The 22403-nt window shown below is 40.9% G+C and overlaps 1 protein-coding gene across 11 annotated transcripts in view; it reads left to right on the forward strand.

Moving 5' to 3' along the window:
- Positions 1 to 22403, forward strand: part of GPHN (gephyrin) — a 1934090-nt gene that overhangs the window by 1561590 nt on the left and 350097 nt on the right. For 7 of the 11 annotated variants that reach the window (XM_078659528.1, XM_078659531.1, XM_078659533.1 and 4 more), the window contains one exon: positions 10295 to 10327. The exons of the other annotated variants lie outside the window; for them this stretch is intronic. In XM_078659528.1, coding sequence (XP_078515654.1) covers positions 10295 to 10327 — 33 coding nt within the window. The remainder of the gene's footprint in view (positions 1 to 10294; positions 10328 to 22403) is intronic. 11 annotated transcript variants of the gene reach the window in all.

A 22403-nucleotide genomic window follows, 5' to 3' on the forward strand; every position in this document is an offset into this window, starting at 1 on the left:
AAAAAATCCCTATAAAATGAAAACCTCTTAGAGTGCTATTAAACGTGTATTGTAGAGCTCCATTAAGTGAAAGAGAAAACATGGTTTCCGCCATTTACGATTTCTCTCTTTTAACCAGTTTTTGTTATTTTTTTAATGCACCTGCACATGACCAATGAATGTAGAATGGGGCAACTTTCGAAATAGACAATGGTTTCTGTCAGTTTCAGTGCTGTTTTCCTGCCATCTGATGAGACTAGTTTGACTATCCCTCCAGAAGAACTCTGTAGTCAACAGGATACATGTACAGATCCCGTGATTGGAGATTGAAACACTTGGATCTGCAGCTCAGCCCTTCTTTATCTGTGTGCATGCTCCCATTCAAGTAGTTATCCCATTGCTATCTCAAAGGAGCAGGAATTATTCATTGTCTTTGCCATATAAAGAGACTTCTGTACTTGTGTACCGCTCCTTGCGAGACAAATTAGAATGTTATCCCTTTGAGCCAATGATATCTCAAAATCACAAATATGAATTATTTAAAGCATATACCTATGTTATATCCCAGGAAATTGCCTTCAAACTAATTCCGGGTGGCTAGACTCAAACCAGAGAATTCAAGATCATGAGCTCATCCACAAGTATAGTTTGTGTCTTAGTGCCAATACAGCATTTAATTGTCCTTGCCTGCAGCACCACTCATGACCTCGGTTCGGCAACAGCTGGAATACACTGGGAAGCCTCAAAGGCCAGTAGGGGTCAACTCAAATGTCAAAGGAAATAGTTTTGCACGCTAGCAGTAGGTTAGTCAGCACTGAAGTCAGGGTGATGTCACCTTCAGGCATATCTGTTCTCATCCTGGAAGCACGACCCACAACCTACTCGGACCTAGACAACTCAGTATGCTACATTACTCACGTATTTTTCGGAACAGAACAATAAGTTGCTTAGTCTCTAGCCTTTCCTTGACTCGAATATCTAGGATGGCAACTGTTTTTGGTCTCATATCCTGTCTCTTCCTCGTCTCTCTAAAAGTGTGAATTGAACCATCCTTGAGTATGATCTGTGTTATACAAATACTGGTAACATACTGTAACATCTGGTCGCTGTAGTTGTTTTGGGCCGACTACAGATGTTCCAGCTACCAATTGGCTGTGAGTGTACAGGACCATTGAGAATGTAAAACCTTTGCTTATGAGTTCTCTTGCTTTGGCCTGATTAATTGAAAGAGATAGCCATGATAAAAAGACATAAAAGCACAGGTTGATGAATTTGATCTAGGTGTTACTTTCAAAATATCACCTAACTCCTTTTTGCCTTTCCTCTTTTCTTGGTCCTTATCCTAAAACTTATAATGATTTAGAAAGATAACTTTTGAATAGATTGACTCTGTGCGTCTGAACGATGATGCACATAGAACTGAAGTGGACATTTGTGGGCTGTGACTCCAGTTGCATGAACACTTTACTTTCTGTTCTCCACAACGATCAAATTGGTATCTTTAATTTTGCGTCACTTCACCTCATGCTCTCTGCTAGGCGTAATGGTTTGGATCCAAATTCCTAAAATATTTCCTCCCACTGAAAATGCCATTTGTTACTGTCATTTGACAGTAAGGAGGTAAGAGTGCTCATTGAATGAAGGCACCACTTGCAGAGAAATGTGTAATCAAGATTACGGGCTGTAATCTGAGCAGGGACAGGTCAGCCAATTTATCTTTATGGGGTTGATAAAACAAATCCCATCGAGTGTAATAAGACTAGCTCTTCTTATTCAGAGCAGTGTGCAGTGGCCAAATCTGCTATCGCAGGCAGTATATTCTTATTGCACAATCTCCGCCAAGCTCTTTTATTTGATGTAGCTTGTTGTTTGCAGTGGCTTTTCAAATGTTTTGAGGATCACGAGATAAGCCTCCATAAATAAACATTTTAAGGGAAATGCGTGCTTTAGTGTTATTGGTGTGACAACTGCAGACTGTGCGGTTATCCTGATCAGATCTGACAAACAAAAGCACTTGAGGCAGTTTAAAGACTGCAGCTCAGAAATAGATGTTGAAATTGATTGAGTACGGATTTGTGCTTCTGTCCTCTGAAATTGGCGATCCGTGTTTTACCACATGACTGCCTTCTTGTAAATCTATTTCTCTCAGTGGCCTGGGGAGGATGCCTGTCTGAGGACCCATGGTTTCTAGACACAGCACAATAATCCTATTGTTAAAAGGAATATCTCTTTCAAAAGATGACTCCACTAGAAACTGAATGCTGATGCACCTGCAATCCAGCTTCAAGGTTCGACACATTGATCTGACCAATGTGCCACCTATCCTTTACTCTAATATTCCATCAACATGTCTACCCTTTGGTCTGTAGGCTGCATATCGTCCAAAAGTGTTATCATGAGTAGTTACAGAGCTCACGCTTGTGGTGTCCTGCTTTTAGGAATACCCTGTTCCTGCCTCTGATGGAAAGACGCTGCTTATTTTATAAGGGGTGACTCACCTAGGTCCACCTGGGTACACAAAGCTAATTCTTAGTGAGGACCTGGCCTGGCAGTTCGGGCTGGACTGTTCCCATTGGGTGCAGGGTCAAGACTGATTTGCATATGGCGGGGTCCAAACTGGAATGGCAAGGTGAGCGAAAAAAGATGGATTTAGTCCTAGATCTCTGTACTGTGGTGAATGTATGACATTGTTCTGCATTCTGTCCATCAGTTGTTCTTGTTGCATTAATTCTTAGTGAAAGCACTCTAGCCACGGGAAACTTGAGCACCCGACATTACCATGTTCAGTTGAGAGGGTGGGGAGAGAAAATTAAACTTCACAATCCTTTTCAGACGACTGTCCAAGTGGTACGTTTTGGAAGCATAGTATGGTAAGTTCATTGATTGAAACATTACCATTTCAGGTTTAGAGGGTGGATAGAGGAAGCAAATCTTTACAGCCCTTTTCAGAAGACTGTCAAAATGATATATTTTGGAGCCATATTATACTAAGTTTATTGGTTGAAACAGGACCTTTTGAAATCTCTAAATAGCTCATGGTCTGGTAGTAGCACATATCTAGGAATTTATTTATGAATAGTCTTACATGGCACAGCTCAGTGAAGTTTTGTATTATTCAGTAACTTACGCAATCATATAGAGGCATCTCTTTCAGACAGTGAAGTTAGAGGTAGAGAATGTCAAGGTGGAGGGCGCAGTGGTGCCTTCTGGCTTGGAAGGAAGTGTACATGGAAAATTTAGGCAGAGTTGGACCTGAGATGAGACACAGGATGCAAGCAGCCCTAGTTTGTCTTAGTGCCTAGGTTCACTCACACATCTTTGGTAGGAAGAGTTATTGGATTGCCAAGCATCTACCTTTCAGTGGATGCAAATTAGGTTTTAGATGAATGACTGCGGAGGTTACACACATATTTAATATTTGATTTTGTCCTTTAAGTATTTTAAACCCAACTAGAAAATTGTTTTCTCGTAGTGCAAGAAAAAATAACACCTGTTCAATATGTAAATGTCAAACAACGGAGATCTGCTATAGTGGTATGACTGAATCTGACTTCAGTCATTTATTTATTTTATTTGTGATATTTCTGAAGTGCGGTCTCGTCTGAAAAGAGAAGCAGTGCAGTGAACAATAGACGAAATGCAAAATAAAAACACTTAAATAAGAAAAAGTTCAATTGTTAAATAATTACAGCAATTGAAATCGTAAAAAAAATCTAAGAAAAGGTGGGTTAGCTCTGCTCAGTGGGTTTGCAAGATGCAGTTTCTTTGGTTCCTTACGGGTATGTCTTGACCTTGTTGTAGTTTCAAGAGTTTGGTCATGTTATGTCTGGTGCCAGATGATTCTTCCATTACCTAGCTTCTGCAGCCTGCTCTTTGACTTTTGTAGTGTATCCAAAATAGACTTTTTATCTTGGAATTTGCTTTCAGCCCATCCAAGCCTATTCCTTCTTCAACATGGCGCTAAACACTCATCGGTCTGTTTTGGATGATGAGAAGAGATTGCTCTTTAAAGCCCAAAAGAAGATCACATTCCACTCTCTAGTACAAACACCAAGGCATCATTTTTGTATATTTATCATTCTCTTTATTTCTTGCTTACATTTAGGTCTCATTACTCTGTCTTACCTCAGTGGATCACAACAGACTCAGTTCGAGAAACTTAACAGGCCCACCTTGACTTTAAGCTTTTTCCTGTTGGACTCAGAACTGAAATGTCTTCGAATGGGGAATCCCATAAATAGTGATTTGATTTGATTGATTGATTTGATTGATAAATTTATAGAGCGCACAAATGCCCAAAGGTGTCTTGGCGCTGAGTTAAATGCAAAAAACGACTGGAGCTACTGGTAACATGGAGTCTAACTAAGATGTGAAGAGCCACGTTTATGCACTCTCCAACGAGTCCACAGAAAAAATACAGAGATCACAACATATGGTCACAGGACTGGTGGCCTCTGGAACTAGGACCCTGCCCCTCACACAAGGAGGTGATTCGCAATCTGGGAATCATGTTGGATTGCTCGCTGTCTATGAAAACCCATATCAATCAAGTAGCCGGCATCTGCTATGGGATCATGCATATGCTGCGCAAAATCTTCAAGTGGCTACCTCTGGAAACAAGGAAAACACTCGTGCAAGGTCTTATCATAAGCCGGTTGGACTACGGCAACGCCTTTTTCACACCAATAAATTAGTGTTTTCTCTCCAAACTACAAACACTGCAGAATGTTGCAGCGAGACTAGTGCTGGGCCTTCCCCCCAGATCGGCCTCTTTGCCCAACCTTAGGCAATTACATTGGCTGCCTATCCGCCAGAGAAGCCATTTTAAAGTTCTTAGTCTAACCCACTACCTTCTGTACAACAATGGGCCTGCTTATCTTGTAAAAAGAACTAGTCTGGTATCGTCCCACTAGATCACTTAGATCAAGTTCTAAATCTCTCTTAGTACAACCACGAGCCCGGATGGTGCGGAATGGATGTCGGTCTTTTTCTTATATGGCTCCATTTCTGTGGAACAAACTCCCCCCTCATCTCCTGTCAATTACCAATCACCAGTTGTTTCGGAAAAACCTAAAAACCTGGCTTTTTCCGAAATAATTACTCCTCTACCCTTAGTTCACATCATGGTTGTTGTTCTTTACTGCAAAGCGCCCTGAGACCTTGCGGTGATTTGTGCGCTATAAAAAAGCATCTGACTTATGACTTATGACTTAACATATACTTCCCTTAGGCATGGGTGCCAGCTGATACACTGGAGCTTTCACACTCAAACATGCCATCTAACGTAGGCTCTTCTGAAGTTGGAGTGGGCCAACACGTTTTCTCTCTGTTTACCTTTCTCTTTCTCCCTGTCCCATCTCTCTCATCTATTAGTGACGTGGGAGAAGAATATGTGGCCTGTCGTAACAGGTATTCCAAGAAGGAGCATATTCATTCTTTCTATATCCTTATTGCGTGAAGCTATATCACAGCTAATGCTCATGCCACATTTGTCTTCTGTAGTTTAAAAGTGAAAACTATGATGCTGACAATACTGTCACTGACCACCGACAACATCATTATTCATATGATCAGTCTAGTACGATTTAATAATTCCTTGGAAAGAATGGACATTTGTTGGAAATATTAAGCAGGAGAAACCTAATCTGCTTGAACTCGAATTAACTTCTTCGACCTGTTTTGGTTGAATTTAGGTAATGGACCTGCTGATACAAAATAATGACCCCTGTTCGCCATTCTACTAGGATGGTTTCACCTCTGTGGTGAACATTTAACTTCTGCCTGGCACTGCCTATGAGGATTGTCATCCGTTTAAAAACACAGTGTGTAGAGCCATCCTTAAAACAGACTCTTTCCTATGACGCTTTGCTGGTTTTGCCCCCAAGAGAACCATTCTCATTTCATCTCAATCTCATGTTCTCGGTGTTTCAGAAAGTTTCTAGAAGATATTGCATTGTGTTTATTGATTACAGGTCTTCTAAAAATTCTTTTTTTGTTGTTGTAACTTTTTATTACATAAAACAACAAAAAACACATCAACAAACAAACAAGGCAATATGGCGGAAGTACAACCATTAGGCATGTGCTCAAGGAGGATGGGAGATACATGACAACAGGAGAACAAATTAGTCGAATCCAGATGAGGGGGGGGGGGGCCGAAGGCGAAATTGCATATAAACAGTACAATATACCACAGCATTGCCGGAATGCAGGTCAGGGCGATTGAGAAGGACTAGGAATCTCTGCTTCTGGGGGCGTACATATATCTCCCCGGTAGGAGTTCCACTGGTTCCAAATCTTCCCCATTTTCTGGGTCTACCTCTTGCTATATACACCGTTTTCTCTCTGAACATGCACCAGTCCATACTCTCTTTCCAGGCAGTCACTGTAGGTGGCCTCTGGGACCCCCATAATTGTGCAATATCTCGTTTGGCTATCATATTAGCAAGAGTCACCCATCGAAGCTGCGACACATCATAATCATTTGGGCCCCACACGTTCAACAGACATTGCCGGGCTTCCGGCATCATCACAACACCCGTTACTTCATTCATCACTTCATGTATACGATTCCAAAAACGCATCACCTCAGGGCATTCCCAGATAGAAGATAGGTGCCAAGGAGACCACAACCACGCCTACATAAGCCATCAGCGGAATAGCCCATATGGATCAGACGGGGGCCGGTGACATAGATTCGATGGAGGATCTTGAGTAGGACCAGGCGGAGACGGGCCGGAATGGCAACCTCCCTGGGAGAGGAGATCGCGGATTGCCAGCCCTCATCATCAAGTTCAATTCCATCAGCAATCCAGGTGTCCCGCAGGCGATCAAGCAAACTCGATCGGTCATTAATCATCTTTTTATAAAACAATGAGATGGTACTATCCGGCACATGACCATCCAGTATACGGTCTTCGAGGGGGGAGGATTCCGGGATGTCACTACCCACAGGAAACACAGAATTCAAGGCATGGCGTATTTGAACATAACGAAAAAATTCCCTGTCACTCAGCTGATATTCCACTTTTAAGTCCGAAAAGGTCTTCACCCCACCTTTAACCCAAAGATCACGCACTTTACTAATACCGATCATGTAGGTCTCCTAAAATTCTTAATTGTGTCTGTATCAAAGTTCTTGGGTATTGTTCTGAAACAAAGGAGAGGCCAAAGAGTTAAGGAGGTCAGACGGAGAACTAGCACTGAAACGTTACTACTTTTCAGCTAGAATTAAAGTCTGCTTTTCGAATCCAAAATGAATAAAATGTTTGCAGAAGTATTCAGCATCCGCTGCTGGTAGAAATGTTTTATTTTTTTGGATAGTCCGATATCAGACAACATATTAAATAATAAAAAATCAGAGGTGGTTGTACATTTCACTTAAATGGTTGTGCCATTTGTTATAAAGAAATGTGAAATACTGTAGTTTCATATTGTCACAAGTGAGTTTTGCCAATATACCAATTAAACACGAATGCCTCCAATCATCCACACATTTCTTCCGCTCTGATTTCCACGGTGAGTTAAAACAAATAAATCATCTTGCACATCTGCCCACCAAAATGCACTTTGTGTACCCCACAGACGAAAACCCATTCATTCGTTTTGGGAAAAAAATAGATAGTATTTTTTTTAATCTCTATTCTTGCCACATCCATCTCAATGAAAAACCTTAACCACCCTGATAGGCTATCTGCAGTTATTCAACACTAATATAATTTATTTAAGTTTGTCAGATTGTAGTTTCAGTGGCAAATGTTTGTTAATTTTAAAATCATAATAGTCCATATTTAATAAAATAAAAAAGTGAAGGCTGCACATAGACCTTTTGCATAGTTATACCCTGGTACATTCGAAGAACACCACCCCACTTCCATCTCAAATAGATACAGCTATTTGTTGAAACACCAGATGGTGGACATCTGTCTTTCAGTTCCACTTAATGCACCACGTGTTCGGACACGTTACTAAGCTAAGGTACAGCTGGAAGGAGTATTATTTGAAGGACATTTTTATTCACAAATAATTTCCAATTCGAAGGACAGTCGAAACATCAGTTCTTGAACCAGTACCCTAAATTCAAAGATTGCTGCCCTGCTCACATTTCTTATTAAGGACTTGTTTTGTGATGACTGACGCCATCTCAAAGTCCAATTCAATCATTTTTGGAAAGGTTTGGCTTCGAATCTAGAAAGAGAGCTAAGCACTCATCAAATTATCCAGTATACAGTGAGTGGCTGTTTTAGCAGTCTTCTAGAGACCGCCTTAATCAGTGTGGAAGTCCAAGTGCCAAGTTAAGGAAGATTTCTATTAGAACAGGCTCAAGAAGTCGACTACCGAGCCAGAAATCGGCTTTTGTCTAATAAAGTGAATTCAGTGAGAGGAAAATCACATTGTGCCTCAGGAGTCCAAATCAATGTAAAAGGTACAGTTGGACTTTTGACATGTTGCCTTATCGAGTATGTGATCAAAATACTACAATTCATAATGTCGTGCTATTCCTGTAAGCCCTCCATCTATTTTGCACAGATTGGACACTAACCGAAGCCTTCTGGCAAAACTGATTTGCTCAATAACTGTCAGTCATTCTCCCCTCTTTGAGGGTAATGGTTGATTTTCTACAAAGGAAGCAGAAATCCTCACTGAAGAGAAGCTCAATCAACTACTTTGGGCATTATTCTTTTAAACAGTAATCCTAACTAATATGGACACAGCCATCACACCCATGTGATTACTGCATGGAATGTTATGGTCCTGGCTGGGTAGAGATTTACCTGTGCACAGATCTCCGTCACCCGTATTGAAGATCGCATCTACCGATCGCGTCTACCTCCAGAAAATCTGCCTCTCTACCATCCAGGCCTTGGGGTCAAAGGCTTATGTGAAGCTGATCCCGATGAAAACAGAGTTTATTCCAATCGCAAACAGCATTAAATAGGCTTTAATCCCAGCATGATTGACTACAATGAACATTGATGGATTCCTATGCCAACTGTGCCAAGCTCTTTGTATCCTTTATTGCCAGCAGTCTTTGCATCTAGACCCATTTTGCTAAGATGGTAAATAGACTGACACCCGATCTTAACTGTTTACGAAATCAAAGCCTATCAAATTCCTCATGGCTTCAGAACTTCCATCCACTTTCTTGTTGTGTCAAATCTATCAGCAACAATGTCCTACATGCTGGCATCCTAGAAATCCAACACACATCACTAAACCGCATTCTCCACACTGCAGCATGGTTCATCAAGGGACTGAGAAAGTACGGCAGGATCATTATAGCACTCATCTAACTACATTGGTTTAATTTGCACAACTGAATCACCCTCAGTATCTGCTATCTGCTGCTTCGTATTGAATGATGTTGCCTTCAACACGCCACCTTACAAAGCAGGCTTTATTAAGATCTGCAGTAATGCATGGACACTGCCGAACTTTAAACCGAGAAATGCAAGAAGGAAAGACAGAAATTTGCTTGCTATTAACCAATTTGTAAGCAACTCTTATTTGCTTTCTGTTTGTACTTACGCAGATAGTACAGTGCAATGTTGCATTGTATGTAGATACATAGTTTATGGCTGTTAATACATACAGTACATAGATATAATACACATCTTATCTTTGTTGACATTTTTCATTCGCAGAATTCTCAAGGTGCTATTTGTTCATCAGGTTAGGTTAGGGGTGTGTTTTGTGCCAATTAGTACATAGTGTAAATGTACTACATTAAGAGATTTTGGTTGGGCAGGGGACAATTGGATATAATCTACACAGAAATGCATTCAATATGCAATTTTGAATCAGACCATTATATATATACATATAACATTCCATAAATCATATTTCGTGCCTAACTTTCATTTATCTTTAAATCCATGTTCTCCATTGTTATGATATTCATATGCGCATCGCTACCTAGCTAATTAAATGCTAGTAATTTCTGCTTATATACCCGATGGCCATTACTGTGATCCCAGGTTGACAAATACTTAAAAAAGGAATGTGATTATTATTTTCCCTACTAATCTGTGTTTCAAATTAGATGGAATGAAAAAATAAGCAAAAATGTTTTAGGTTTTCCTGAAGAGACTTAACGTTATTGATGTCAGTTGAACATTGCATTTACATAGTTACTTCCAGAGAATAAAGATGGTTCGGTCTTGCAATTAGCTTGGGTTTTTAACTATGTGTATGTAGAAATATGTATGTTTACATAGTGTTTTAATTATGTTACAAAAAGTCATCTAAGATATACCAAAAGAAAAATATTTACTTGATTAGAAAAAAAATTAAGTACTAACATATTTTTTTCCAGGATATCTGGATTGCTGCCCCAGCCTTTTCTCAGGTGGTATCCTTGAGTTTCTGTATACTAGATTAGAGGTTTCTTCTTCAACAACTTTTTCACGTTTACACATACTTCTGTGGTAGTGTGTCTTGTGCCACCCAGGAGCGCCATTTTGTAAGATAGGGGGTGGGGAAAGCAGGCCGAATAGTTAGGGTCTGTGCCATTTCAGCGCTCTGCTAAAACAGTCATCCATTAACCGCTGGTTTGTTTGCTCCCTTCTGCAACAAGGCACAAGGACTTGTGGTGACGAACACAACACCAAAGGACAAAGGGAGTGTCATTTGGTGGTGTGACCCGTGCGCCCACACACAAACTGATGTGCTTGTGTGTTAAGCTCCAAATTGAAGATTAGTCTGCAAAATAAGGAGCACCATGATTTGAAGTAGTGTCCATAAAACAATGTGCTGTAAAATTTATCACAAGGCAGTGGGATATCGTGGTAAATGTTACAGGTGACCCCCTACGCTATGGAACAATTCACTAACTGTGCAATGACCCCATAAGCTCTCCAACCAATCCAATGGATGGATTGGTTATCGAGAATGTGTTCACAGGTAGAAAGGCACCTCTGTTGGACATGTCTGACCATCCGTAAAGTTTCATGAAATGGCGCCCCTGGTTCGTTCCGTGTCGAAAGGTGCTGTCTGTCCATCTTCATTAGATCACTTGTATGGATTGTTTTCTATCTTTTTTGCTGTGTGTGTTGTTTAATCCTTTGTAATTTTTTTATGGCATTTTATATATATATATGTATGTGGGTGTTTGAATTTAAATAGTGTTATTGTGCTGTTTGTGGGTAAATAGTATTTATGTATGAAGTACGATACAAAACTTACAGTGGTCAACTACTGCACTAAGAAAGGGGAGTTTTATCTGACATGAGGGTGGATTTTTGGGTGTGACAATCCACGCAGTCTGAGCCCTTGTGGAACTTTCAACCGATAGTTGCATTATTTTTCCACTGTGAGAAGAAAGTGGCAGATGCTTTTCTTGTGTGACATCACTTTGATACTTTTTTAATAAACACTATTTGTATTGCACTAAGTTTATTGTGAAAGCACAATCTCAACTCAGCATTGAAGCCTAATTTGACATCCATGTATTTATTTAGTCTTTAGAAAGGTAAAAGGTATAACCATTTGTTTAAATGTCCAACTTATTGACTGCCTGTCCTTCCTAATTCCCAACACATTAAGGGATGTTTCAAATATTTGTACATACTTTTGAAATTGCGGCTAGTGTAAATTTGAGTGGTCTCAAAAAATTCCTCTCACCTCCACTCTAATTTCATCACATACCCTCCCCTCCTTCCATTCGATCAAAATAGAGATTAACATGTAAAGGTATGTAATGATATTTAATTGAACTCAGACTATCCGAAATAGTTTTTTGGGTGTGGATAATTATGCTTACGGTAAAATGCATTGCTCTCTTTGACACTGGTCTTGTCATAAAGATTTGACCATTGTTGAGGTTTAAGGGATTTTTCAACTTGAAATAAGGGAAACCCTAACTTTATTTTACAGGTACTGTATATTTGTTGACCTTGAAATCATGGTGGTTATGGGTGAACCTCAAATTGATGACTCGCTGTATATAATGTGTGCACTAAGGTGGCAGTATGAAAGGACATTTGTAAAGTTTTCTTGAGCGAGGATGATCCACCGCATGCTTTGGTCTGCCTTTGTTACTTGAGGGGGATGAACCATAAACGTGGCTTTGTGGCATGTGGCCACATAAAAAAAAATAGAAATTTTGGTTATGCAAAATCAGCAGTTGCATTGTAGGTTGGTTCAGATTCTCATTCATTCATTTTTTTATATGTTATTTTATGATGCTTGTGTAGCACGGCAGCTACCCACGAGGGGTTTCCCTGCGCTTTAGCAACAGGTAAGGTTACTCAGGCTCAACCAGTTCAGAACAACCACGTTTTCGCATGTCTTCAATGGGAGATCAATGAAGAGCAGGATCTCAGATATTACGGTAAAGCGTCGCATAGCTTACGGTCGAGATACGTAAAGGAGCAATCTCTCATGCAAATCTGTTTGTTCCTGGGAACAGTGCACAGAGAAAGGTTGCTGTAGCGCAAGTGGCAAGCAGGCTGATACGTTTCTTTCAGGCCAGTTAACTGATTGGGACAACTTCTGCCCTTGCTTTGAAGACATAGCATCGAGCCTTGAATTGAACGGGGTTTCTCCATCCTTAACCAGTGAAGCCCACGGAGAAGAAATGTAACCAATGCATGTTTAGGCAATCTGGGAATCAACCTGGTGGCCATGTTCTGCACCATCTGCATACGTCTCATGGAGGTTTTATCAATCCCCAGGTAAAGAATGTTGCCATAATCCGGTTGCGACAAAATAAGTGCCTGGCGGAAAGTTCTGTGGGCAGATACAGGAAGAATCCAGGTAACTTTCCTTAGCCATTTCAGGGTTGCAAAAAGGGCCGCAGATACCTTTGCCACCTGAGGATTCATAGAGAGCTTAGTGTCCACTTAAAGCCAAGATTCTTTACTTTGAGGACAGAGACAGGAAATTCGCTCAAGGCATCCGGCCAGTGTTGTGGCCCCCAAAGGGAAGCCTTCTTTCCAAGCACCAGCACCTCCGTTTTCTCTTCGTTCAGTTTCAGAGAGTTGTTCATCCATGAGGCTCCATGAGCCAGGCAGGAGTTCAGCGACCCAAAGTTGTGGTGCTGAGAGGATGAATGATAGGGAAGATATCATTTGAGTATCATCCGCATAAGAGAATAATGTAAGTCCACAGCATTCCACCAGTTCGGCCAGGGGGCGAACGTAGATGTTGAAAAGTGCTTGGCATACAGCAGATACTAGGAGGAACGCCTGCCTAGGAGATTTGGATGGTTCGGCCCTTTAAGAAAGAGGGCAACCAGGCAAGAACTGTTCCATGGAGCCCCAGTTGTGCAATTCTCAAAATGAGCATATCACGTGACACAGTATCAAAGACAGCGGTTAGATCAAGTAAAATCAGTGCAGATGTCTCACCCTCATCTAAGAGCCATCTGAGATATTCTGTGACCCCGAGGAGGGTGGATTCAGTGATGTACCCTGCTTTAAACCCAGACTGGTAGTCATTTAGAAAGCATTGTGACTCCACAAAAGTGGAGAGTTTTTTGCGAACATCTTTTTCTATGAATTTAGACAGGATGGAGAGCAGAGAAATTGGTCTTTACTTGGACCAAATGGAAAGATCCATATTGAGTTTCTTCAAAAGAGAAAGGACTGTGGCATGCTTTCAAGGCTGAGGAATGAACCCCTCCTGTAACAAATTGTTGAGGAGTTTTACAAAAGTCGTCAGGATCTAGGAGACAGAGCTTAGCTGAGGGAAGAGGGTCTTTAGGAGAGCACGATCTTATGGCTTGTGCCAGGGACACAAATAAAATCAGGTCCAGGGCCTCCCAAGTGTACAATGTCTGGTGGGCAGGAGGGGTGTCTGTCGTACTAAAGTCCTTAGAAACAGATGGTAGCAGGTAAATGATAAGCTCAGAGGGTTTCCCCCCCTAGCCTCCTTTAAAGAATTTGAGATGTCCTGTACTTTGCTCAAAAAACAAGAATGCCAATTCCTCACATTGACTGTGTATTAATGTAGATTTGTGATCCTTCCTGCTAGAGTCTGAGAACTCGTTAACTATTCGACTCCACCATTTATTGGTCGTGGATATGATACTTCTTCCTTCCACTTTCTCATCAAGCAGTCAGTACACTTCAGAGACATTTTCTAATGAAACTCTGTACCATAAAAAAAGAGTATAAAGGAGGGTCGGTGGCAAGACATGGTAATTCTAGGCAGCCTCCTAAGGGGCCTGAATCTTCAAACAAGGCCTCATTGTCATGGGAGTTGAGTGGCAAAATATCACTCCACTCCTTTTGCTTTTGCAAACATTTACGTTTCCTTCAAAGGCTGCAGCCCGAGTAGTAATACTGTTTGTATTGTGTTGGTAATATTAAGAGCATCAGTGGATGACCAGGAATTATCGACTGACTGAACTCTTCCACACCTGACCGAAATACTACTTATAAGTATGATATTCATATAACGCATGCCTATTTACTCAGAGCATTGTATCTTGATAGTTAATAACCAATCAACTAAGATAGTTTATTGTGACAACTGTCCACCGTTGATAACTCTGGTTTCCATGCCTTGCAATTTGTTATTGGTGTGCAAGAGGTTTGGATGAGCCTGCTGAACACTTGCATTAAATGAGCACATGCACTACTACTAGCCCCTTTCACGTGAGAGTTACTTTGCCTACTGAATATGTACAGGTTCGTCTTCCCTTCATTATATTGTTGTTACTCTCTCATGCATGTTGAATGATATTTACAGCATATTGGCTCCAACCACATCTCCAAGACGTTGTTTCAATTGAATTGCTTTGTGCTATCTGAAGAAGTACTTCATTATGTCACTCTTGAACTCAGTTCCTGGATCTGCTGTGTTTTCAGGCCTGTTCTAATATGTGGTGCTTGAGTGGCATGGGCAGGGTCTTCCCAATGCTGATAGTATACAGCAGTTTGATTGATTTTTCGGTTTCACTGCTGGCAACCGTTTGGTTGGAAAAAACCTTTTGTAGACTATACCAAACACTGACAGTGAGCTTACAGCACAGGTATAGATTCCTGTAGGTAGCTTTATTGTCTCTCCTATTTCTTTGCTTATTGTTCGATGGCTTTTCTTCCTCTTCCTGTGTTTGTCCATCCCCTGGAACATAGCCTGTTTACCATCTTTTTTACTGGCTGACTTGCATCCTTCCACTACTATCACTTTTGTCTTTGTCTTTCAGCTTTCCATGACAGTGCGTGTTTTCTAGCTGTCATCCTTGTGTGCTCCTTCCACCACCTACATGCTCTGTGGGCCATGTTGCTCCCCCTCCTTCCACTGCTTCTCTACCTGGTATGCTGTTCTCCCATTAGATGGCTGTCCCCACCCCATTCACTCTGTGGCTCACTTCTCCCCCACCCCAGGAGTTCTTTTTAGGTCGTGCCTACAGCCGCGCATGCGCTGTTGCTCGACATTTAGTAAGGGGCTTTTGGAAGTGCTACCCTGGCCTAAAGCTTGCGTGCATGTGCGAGTGAACACGCACATTCACAGCCGCCATCTGCCTTTTTATTATCTCTTCCTCCGCATCACTAGCTCGCTCTGCCTCAGTGTGATAACGCGTAGCTCCAGGGAGGATAAAACACCGCTTGTTGTAGGGCGGTCTGTATCTTAAGGGTCAGAAGCTCAAACCCTGCTGGTCCTTGAAGGATGGGGAGGGTGAGGGTTAATAATGTATCCCAATTTTAAATTCAACAGGGGTTTTGGCGAAGGTGACACATACTGCAACTTCGCGACGCTGCAATGTTCGTCACATTTTGTTTCCTCCCGCAAAACCGACGTTTTAGGTATTTTTGTACATTCTTACAAACAAGCTTGTCTGCCTCAGTGTGATAACGCGTAGCTCCAGGGAGGATAAAGCACCGCTTGTTGTAGGGTGGTCTGTATCTTAAGGGGCAGAAGTTCAAACCCTGCCGGTCCTAGAAGGATGGGGAGGGTGAGGGTTAATAATGTATCCCAATTTTAAATTCAGCAGGGGCTTGGGCGAAGGTGACACACACTGCAACTTTGCGACGCTGCAATGTTCGTCACATTTTGTTTCCTCCCACAAAAATGTTTTTAGGTATTTTTGTACATTCTAATAAACAAGCTTGTAAAAACTGGCTATGTTTTAAATGGTAAAAACATCACACAGATGTCAAAAGACAACTTCGGAAATTCCGCACAACTCTAACAAGAGCCATTGAGCTGGGTAGCAACCTCTGTTACACGTAGTTTCCTTAGTGGAATCAACATTCAATATGCAAGTACCAGAATGCCAAAGAAAAATACGGACTAGTTCAGCTACTCACCTGTTATGACTTGAAGTTTCACTTTTCAATTACAGACACCCACCTACAAGGACCGGGATGTTTGGTGTTGTTTGTTGAAAGGAACAAAACAGCCTGAAAGTCACTCTCAAGACATGAATGAGCCCTGTAGACAGCTTCAATGACCATTCTAGTATGCCATGACATGTGTGTGTGTGTGTGTGTGTGTTTCTATATATATATATATATATATATATAAATATATCAGTTTGCACAGGGTCACAACACTGCAGTTAGCAACAGCATGAACATTTCCAATAGGTCGGTCTCAAAACTCCAGAAATATGTATGACTCACAAGTTATATACATCATGGTGGTTTATTAATCCATTCAGAACTCAGACTAGTTTCTCTCAGGCGCATAACTAGGGATACTTCTCAGCTATGCCTGTTCCCACAGCAAGGTAAGCGTCATAAGACTGTGTTAATATAGAAACATAAGTAGATGACAATATTAAGACAGAAGGGCAAAGGGAGGCATGCTTGATACTAACATTCAATAGATGGGCCATCTGCTCCTCAGACAGCTGTGCATTATATTTAGGTGTGGTACTGTCTTGCCAGCCTCAAGTAATCCTACAAATTAAAAATGCATGCACTTTGGATAAACCCTCGTTATTCATTGGTTTCTCCAACTGTAATTTCCTTGCTGTTTCTACCCACTACAGCAAGGAGCAATGGATCAGCCCACTTCAGCCACTGGTCGCTTACACGCTGAGTAAGGGAAATTCTTTTGAACCACATTTGCGCATCCGCCTAAAAAAGTGCCAGGGACGGTGGACAAATACTTCACCGTTTTTTAAAACCTTTTGTTTTCTTAGTCATTTTGATGTGTTTAAACTATGTGTTCAAGTTATATTAATTGAAATTTAATAGTTAATTTTATTTGTAACAATAAGAATCATATTTCACTGTGATGTGCATTTAAACTGTTGGGGGTTTCTATACCTGCTCTGAGTATATCGGTCTGCTAGTTTTCTTTTTAAGCTCCCTCCAACTCCCCCAAACAACCTAAAGCTCCCTCCTACCACGCCCCTTTTCTGAATGTTAGCATTTTTTTAAATCATGGAATCACTTTATAGAATCAGAAAGGTTGCTTTTGTGTCATTCACTTTCAGTTTTCAGTTTATTTTGTGATGCATCGAATTTGGTATTTAACTTTACCCAACTCTTTTCCTTTGCTTAATTTACTACCTACCTATAATCCATGTATAACATCATATCATCAATATGATTCCTGATTATCTATTTTACCACACCTTAGCAATGAGGCAATACCTTCGAGTGGCGCTTGTTCAACTTCTGTTAACTGACTCATTTCACATTATCTCTGTTTACATGCTCAAATTCTAAGCCTTCCAATGTAACCAACAGTCAAAACCTATAATAAGATCTACACTTCACAGTTGATGAATTTAAGTTTTACACTAAATACCTCCTTCTCGTGTTATAACATTAGATCTTAGTCTTGTTCAGACCCGCGCTTGATGATTTTGTATCCTTTCAGCTCACAAAATCATTTAATGGTATACGTCCTTGCAAACTTTACACTATCATCAAAGTGGTCATTGTCTGCATTCCATCAGAACTTCACTTCTCTGAGGACCTCATATCTAGTACACACCGGTGAAAGTGTCAAGGGAAAACTATTAGAAAAATTATTATGTTAAGTGTTCAAGTGTATATATAAACAACAAATGACATCTGTTTGTCACAAAATAGTGTTACAAACAAGTGTAATAATCGCTCTTCTCCCGCATCCTATGCCACATTTTAATAACAATTTTTGGGGACAAATTAGAATATAGGTAATGAAATGCCAGCATGGACCTTCATTTGTACTTGGTGTCTGTCAACTGTATTCATTATGGGTCCATATGTGTTGCGTATGTATTAATATGCTGCTAATATTCTGTGGCGTAGTTGCCTATCCATGGTTCCTAGATTGACTGGAATTTTTTGGCCATCTCAACTCTCCTAAAAAGTAAAAAACATACCTAAACTAAGGTGAACTATTCACAAACTGAACATAGTCAGTGCTTCACTGGGGTGTCCTCAGCTATCAGTTTGATAGCGTTGAGTGCAAGTGGTGATGAGGAAAATGGTGTAACAACATACATAATGCAAAAATGTATCTGGACAAAAAATGTTTCAGAAATAATAACTCAAAACTATTACTATTTAAAAAATAGGCAGGAAAACCTCAACTGAGAAAAATCATCTGTGTTTCAACAACATGTGTAAATATCGGACGGAACAGGTTTATGTTCTGTGATGTGCATCAAGGACACTTATCAGGCATTTGGTAAAGAAAGATTTGTCTGAAGGCAGTTACCTTAACGCTCGGGATGAAGCAAATCCCGGTAAAGCGGTATCGGATAAAGTGTAGATATCAACTTATTAGACGGATGCTCAATGTGCGGAAGCTTGTTGAAGGTCAAACTTTCCAAGGGGGTGTAGTGCTGCTGGTGAGCAAGCATGATGTGGCCCGCGGATGGATGGATGGATGTGGTGATGTCAGGCTGGCAAATGTTTCTCGATATGATGCTAGAGGCTTTCACGTTTGGACTTCTCGAGGTTCTATGTGCTCCTGTTTCTTCTTGAAATTGACTTTCGTACTTTAAAGAAACAAATCTTTAAATACGTGTTAGTGCCAACAGTTTGTACTGTACAGTCAATAGTTATTTACATATATACATTCATAGAGGAGTGTTGGGTTGGTGCTCTTCATCCATTTGAATGTTTATCAGTCATTCGCATTTTGCAGTCACTCTCGACAGCATACAGCATCGCGTAGTGGGTCAGCTCACTTCAGCCATTGGCTCTTTTGCTATATAAGTGGCAGCCTTTTTTTCAGATCACGTGCACAACCTGCTCAAAAGTGCCAGGGATGGTGGGCCAATGCTTAACATTGCCAATGCTTTTTTTCTAATCTTTGTCCTTTGTTTACTTTTCTAGACACTCTTGTGTGTTTAAATTAAACATTACACTTTTCATGTCACAGTAACTCAAAGCCAACAGTATGTTTTTTGTGCTCATAAGAATGACTTTTTCCTGCATTACAAATAACCCGGATTTCTATACCTGTTTTAGTACACCTGAGTGCTAAGAAACACACATACTAGTCTATTAAAATTATGTGCGATTTTTGTTTTTAAATTTACACTACATGCATAGGACCATCACGTGTGGGCGTTATGGTTTAATTTGTTGTTATTTTTGTGGTGTGTGTACATATATATATATATATATTCACTGAAAAAACCATAGGTTTCACACCAGTTATAGTTAGGAATTAGCATTTAAAAAACCTATTAAATTCACTGAAAAAACCATAGGTTTCACACCAGTTATAGTTAGCTGGAAATTTTACTGGCATAAAACCAATGAAATTCCCATGTTATAGTTAGTTGGACTCACTATAACTTGGGCGTGCAATGCACTGCTGATGACGTCACATATTACATCACTCATGACATGGTCAGTGACATCACTCATGACATCACTGATGACACCATCCTTGTGACAGAGTGACAGACCTCCTTTCACTGTAATGTAACCCTTGAAACACATATTCAAAAATAGAAACAAAAATTTTCAAAAAAATGGAGATACCCATACCAGTTACAACAACCAATTCAGTAATTCCACCATCTATATACACATCCACTCATTCACCAACAGTTCTATGTAGTCACTCATACATATACTCACTCATCATATGTAGTGATACACCTATACATCCTGTTAAGCACCGACAGTCATCCAAAAGATACTGTCACACATACTCACACATGGAAATAAACTATAAAACATCCATTTATTTGCATATACAGCTATACACACACTACCACTTTACTTCAAAGAAAACGTACACATACGTACTCTCTTAAACAATCACTTATAGAAACACATACTTATTTAAACAGGAACTCTTCATCAGTGATGTCATGAGTGATGTCACTGACCATGTCATGAGTGATGTAATATGTGACGTCATCAGCAGTGCATTGCACGCGCAAGTTATAGTGAGTCCAACTAACTATAACGTGGGAATTTCATTGGTTTTATGCCAGTAAAATTTCCAGCTAACTATAACTGGTGTGAAACCTATGGTTTTTTCAGTGAATTTAATAGGTTTTTTAAATGCTAATTCCTAACTATAACTGGTGTGAAACCTATGGTTCTTTCAGTGAATTTCATCGTTTTTTTAATAGCAAATCTCTATAGGTATGAAATATTTTTTATAATGAATTTTATATTGTATAAATATGTAATTTAAAAAAAAAAATTAAATATTTTTTGCCTGGTGCGCTCCCGGGGCGCGTACCGGTGAACGCACGGGTAAGCGCAATGTTGCGGCGCGCCCTGGGGCGCGTACCGGTGAGCGTCCCGTTAGCGCTATTCCCGCGAACGAAAACAACATCGTGACGTATCGCGTAGCCGCGTGATGCGTCATATGACGCACTGCGTAAGCGCACCCGGAAACACGCGAAGTAAAGCGCCCCGACGCGCTTACGCTACGCGCCCCGGGACGCGCCCCAGGGCGCGTAGCGTAAGCGCGTCAAGCCATGTGACTTTAAAATAACACTTTTCATTGGTTCAGAACATTTTTTTTTCAAAATATTGAGAAACCCACCCATTTCTCTCACTATTGCTTTGTACTTGGAGAGAGCAAGAGGTGTTCTTTGCATTATCTGCTTCTCAAAGTTTCCTGATCTACAGGAATGGCTGCAAGGGAGTCATCCAGCAGTGATTCTGATGGTTTTTTGCGTGAGGACCCTGCTCACCACAAAACAAAGGACCACTTCATTTGGAAATTTTATGACATCCCTGAAGGAAAAAAAAAGGTTAATGCTGCTAAGGTAACCTGCAAGATATGTGGCAGTATTTTATCCAGAGGCAATCCTAATAAAAAATATAGCTTTGGAAATGCCAATTTAATTAGGCATGTCCAGAGAAGACACCCAAAAAACTATGCCAGGGAGAGTGTGAGGGACCTGGCACGGAAATTACCAAGAGATGGCAGCAGCACCTCCACTGGTGGAGCAACACCTTCAGGAACACCACGTGGAAGAATGGTCCCTAACGTGCAGCCGGTGTTTGCAGGCATAAAATTTCTATGCGTGGACTGTGATGAACTGCTCTGTTATGGGGAGCAGAGCGTTGAACTCATTGCTATAAAGAGACAGGAACACCGCTGCCCTCCCCGTCCCTAATTTTTTCAAAATTTTTTGCTCCTGTTGAGCAGTTTTGGAATCCCTGTTTTTGTTTTTCCCCTGAAAAAAATCCAAAAAAAATATAAAATCATTTTTAAAAAAGTATAAAAAAACAAAAATTTACAAAAAAGTTCTTTTCAGAACTACTTCCAATTTATAAAAAAAATGCTACATTTTTTAAAAACTCTGTCATTCTTTTTTCTCCATAGTACGCTCCCCGGTACGCTCCCCGGTGCGCGTACCGGGCGCTCCCCCCGTGAAAAGCGAAAAAAAATTTAAAAAATGTTTTGTCCCGCGGGACCCTTTTATGGCCCCCACATCAAACCTAGGGGGTCAGGGGGGGTGTACCCTGCCCCCTTTTGGTCATTTCCCCCTTTTGTTTTTAGCAACCTCTTGTGTCTCGGTCCTACCGAGACACAAGATGGCGGCCGCTCCGGACTGTTTCGAATGTTTACAGACACCCGAGAGCCAATCAGCTTCTCGTGCGCAAGTCGCGTGGCGCGCCCGGAGCGCTCCCCGGTGCACGTACCGGGGCGCGGCTCTGGATATATACATTTTTTTGAACCTAAATTACTCAAAATCCTCTGGAGCACATATCTTGAGACATAGCAAAGGCACATCGGGCTACCAGTCCCTACAATTTTGCCAAGTTTGGTGAAAATCCATTCAGCCGTTCGAGCTAAAAGTGCGACCGACTGCCCTATGGAAATTAACATGGGGAAAACACGTTTTGGGACCCCCTTTTATCTCGGCCCCTACTTGACGAATCCCCCCCGAACTTTCACAGAATGAGCGGAGCTCCGCGAGGCAAAGTTGCTGAAAAATTCAGGCCGATTCCTCAACCGGCGCCAAAGTTATTCCAAATAGAATGTTGCGATTTCCCTATGGAAATCAATCCTAACTATAACTACCTACTGGCGACCGCCAGTAG

Source organism: Lissotriton helveticus, chromosome 9, assembly GCF_964261635.1.
Source record: "Lissotriton helveticus chromosome 9, aLisHel1.1, whole genome shotgun sequence".
NCBI classification, from domain to species: domain Eukaryota; kingdom Metazoa; phylum Chordata; class Amphibia; order Caudata; family Salamandridae; genus Lissotriton; species Lissotriton helveticus.